This window comes from Sinocyclocheilus grahami, unplaced genomic scaffold (genome assembly GCF_001515645.1).
Source record: "Sinocyclocheilus grahami isolate Dianchi unplaced genomic scaffold, SAMN03320097.WGS_v1.1 scaffold2175.1, whole genome shotgun sequence".
Classification (NCBI taxonomy): Eukaryota; Metazoa; Chordata; class Actinopteri; order Cypriniformes; family Cyprinidae; genus Sinocyclocheilus; species Sinocyclocheilus grahami.
The window spans coordinates 7,836-11,151 of NW_015507354.1; the positions used below are offsets into that span (position 1 = coordinate 7,836).

Sequence of the window (3,316 nt, forward strand, 5' to 3'; positions counted from 1 at the left end):
GAAGCTCATATTTGTTTCTTGAACATTATGACTTCACAAGCTGAACGCTCATTTACTCACATGTTCTCCCTTGGATCCTTTAGCTCCCTTTTGTCCTGGCTCTCCAACCTCACCCTATAGGAATAACAATTCAAATTTACATTTGTCAAGATCATCCACACGACTGCGATGATTTGAGACTGAGATATGAAGAGGTCACTGACCTTGTCTCCATCCTCTCCAGCAGTACCTGGAGGTCCAGCAGGGCCTGGGAGACCAACTGGACCTTGGATGCCGTCGCGACCAGCTGGACCAATTGGACCTTTCTCTCCCTGTAAAACAGGGTTATCTTGTTTGACAGGCCTATATATAAATCCGTATTAGAGATAAGGTGCAAAACTAGAGTAGACACTTACTGGCACTCCCTTCTCTCCCGCAGCTCCAGGGGGCCCCTGAGGTCCAGGTCGTCCAGGTGGGCCAACAGTACCTGCGGTGCCAGCTGCTCCTCTCTCCCCAGGTGATCCCTGCATAGAAATTCAGTTAGGGTAATATACTCAAAGACCATCATTTAATTTCTTAATTCCTCAAAAATAAGATCATAAACCTCTGGGAATTATTATTTATCATTATTATTTCATCCTAAAATAAAAATAAAAATCATCATTTTCATAACAACTAAGCACATAATTTATTCTCTCTAGCCCACTGTAATGTGAAAATAGAGTTATCATTATGAAAAATATATTTTTATATTTAAATCATATACACATTGCAATTGCAAACAAGTACAGTATACATAACAGTATTGTATTTATTATACTACCTTTATTTTATGGTAATTGAAAATAAAACAATTAAATGATTAATATATAGAGATAAAGATTGTAATTAAAAAGGCTTTATTTTATGCAAAATATAATTTCTTATATTTCCTTTTGATTTTGGTGTGAAATATGAGCGATATCAATATGAATTCATAAGTTACTGGGGCACTAATCACTAACTAATGTCTATATACTCTTAAACATAAAAGGATGTTTTTGCAGTGATGCCATAGAAACACCATTCTGAGTTCCCCAAAGAACCGTTCAGTTCTTAAGAGAGCCATTTTTTCTTATAGTGTGAAGAACATTTTATAATCTAGAGAACCTTTTTGCAGTATAAAAAACCTTTTGTGCAATGAAAATGATTTATGGATGTTAAAGGTTCTTCATGGAACCATAAATAACAATAAAGAACCTTTATTTTTAAGAGTGTATCTACTTGACATTTCAGATTCTGGTTATTATGAGCAACATACAGCAGACCCGGGTGGTCCAGCAGGGCCTTCATTTCCTTTCAGTCCTCCAGTGCCCTATGAAAACACAAAGGTACAACTCAGTTAGGTATAAAACATTTATGTGCAGTTTTAAAGTCGGTTGACAAAATACATTTAGAAAAGGTTTTATACAATATAAAATTCACTAGAATAGGTAAGAGTTATTACTGAAGTTCCTGGCAGTCCTCTCTCTCCTGGGAATCCTCTCAGTCCAGGGGGTCCGTCTTTACCGGGGCCGCCGGAGGGACCGGGATCTCCTTTGGTTCCCTCTTTACCAGAAGGCCCAGAAAGACCTTGCTCACCGGGTGGTCCTGGGGGTCCTGAGTGACCACGCTCACCCATCGGTCCAGTCTCACCAGAGGGACCCTAAACAAGAACTAGACTTGAGTAAAGCTTGTACAGTTCCATACGTTTTTGAATTGATTTGAAAGATTTATTGATTTTTGAGGAATTTTATTAACAATTTCTCGAGAAAGAAACCCATTTTGCTTGATAAAAGCACAAAACTCACCTGTGGTCCAACAACTCCCGGTGGCCCAGGTGGTCCAGTTTTGCCTTGGAAACCCTAAGAATGCAATGTGAAAAATATATGTTGCTGTTCAACTTTGATCACAGTGAATATTGCACTTTAGATGATAAAAAATGAAAGATACGTACAACTTCGCCTCTCTGTCCAGGGTGTCCAGGCAGTCCATCTTTCCCTGGAGGTCCCTTCAAAATCAATTGACATATCAATAAGTAATAGAGAAAAACAAAAGTTCAGTTTAAGCATCAGATCAAACTAATAAACTACTCCTTACAGGAGGTCCCTTCGGCCCAGGGAATCCATTTGGACCTTGAGGTCCAGTTAGTCCCTGTACAAAAGGAGAAACATAATAAATAAATAAAGCTGAAGCGAAAACCTATACTCAAAGGTTTTAAATAAATAAAATAAAGTTCTGAAATAAACATACTCTCTCCCCAGGTGGTCCAGAAGGCCCGTCACTGCCAGATCCGCCCTAAAACATCAGAACGTAGAAATTGATTGATTGAAATTAATTGATCTTTATTATCATTGTTGAAAAACTACAAAAATTATTTGAGCAGCTCCTCAAACTATGTCCACTATGGCAACAATGAAAACTAAAAATAGCAATAAAACCGAAAAATTATTTGAAATTAATCTCATACCTTAGCGCCTGATTTTCCAGTTGCCCCACGGGGTCCTCTCTGCCCTCTGGGACCCTAAAAAGAAAAAAAAGAAAAAAAAAGAAGAAGTCTTAGAAACTCATTGCGCATTGGTTTACAAGTCAACTGATTTGAAATCTGTCATCTGCTTGAATCAAAACTCGCAACTTTAATCTACAAAACAAATCAGACCATTTCAAATCAAATGAAAGCAAAAAGTGTTTGTTTAAAATAGTGTAAGAGAATAAGATGAGAGATGAGATGATGAATTAAAACAGGCCCTTACTGTCGGCCCTCTCTGTCCTCTTGGTCCAGTTTTTCCAATCAAACCCTGGAAAGAGAAAAATCAATTCAGAATATTTCAGCATCATCAATTCTTTTCCAAAATAAAGGAAGATTTTCTTTTAATTAATTTTTAATGTGATTGAAGGACTTTACTCAACTTTGACCTTTAATGCAGACCTTGCATTGACATCCCTGTGACCTATAAATGCTTCTACCGTAACTGTTGAATTTTAGTCTAATTTAGTTTAACAATTCTTACCCTCGCGCCTTTCTCGCCATTTGCACCAGGGAATCCTGGGAAACCCAGGGAGCCCTAAAAATACAAGCATTACAATGATTTAAAAATGCATTCAATTTGATTAAACACCTGGCTATATATCTTATCATGCATCATAAACAATATGATTTTTTTGTTTACCTTAATTCCTTGCCTTCCGGGATATCCAGGAAGTCCAGGCACACCAAGTTTACCCTGGATTGGCATAATTTTGTACGATTTAATACATCTTTAGACCAGCAACTAAAATATATTAATTGTTATTAAATAACAAACATAACATTTATATT

The 3,316-nt window shown here is 37.1% G+C and overlaps 1 protein-coding gene across 1 annotated transcript in view; it reads right to left on the minus strand.

Annotated features, from left to right (window-relative positions):
* The window catches only part of LOC107574294 (collagen alpha-1(V) chain-like), a 37,178-nt gene that overhangs the window by 7,823 nt on the left and 26,039 nt on the right, over positions 1-3,316 (minus strand). Inside the window, exons 28-40 of the mRNA XM_016260740.1 lie at positions 3,168-3,221; positions 3,009-3,062; positions 2,751-2,795; positions 2,468-2,521; positions 2,251-2,295; positions 2,098-2,151; positions 1,955-2,008; positions 1,809-1,862; positions 1,466-1,663; positions 1,280-1,333; positions 396-503; positions 204-311; positions 57-114 (exon numbers count right to left, since the gene is read on the minus strand). Of these exons, the coding sequence (XP_016116226.1) occupies positions 57-114; positions 204-311; positions 396-503; positions 1,280-1,333; positions 1,466-1,663; positions 1,809-1,862; positions 1,955-2,008; positions 2,098-2,151; positions 2,251-2,295; positions 2,468-2,521; positions 2,751-2,795; positions 3,009-3,062; positions 3,168-3,221 (940 nt within the window). The remainder of the gene's footprint in view (positions 1-56; positions 115-203; positions 312-395; positions 504-1,279; positions 1,334-1,465; positions 1,664-1,808; positions 1,863-1,954; positions 2,009-2,097; positions 2,152-2,250; positions 2,296-2,467; positions 2,522-2,750; positions 2,796-3,008; positions 3,063-3,167; positions 3,222-3,316) is intronic.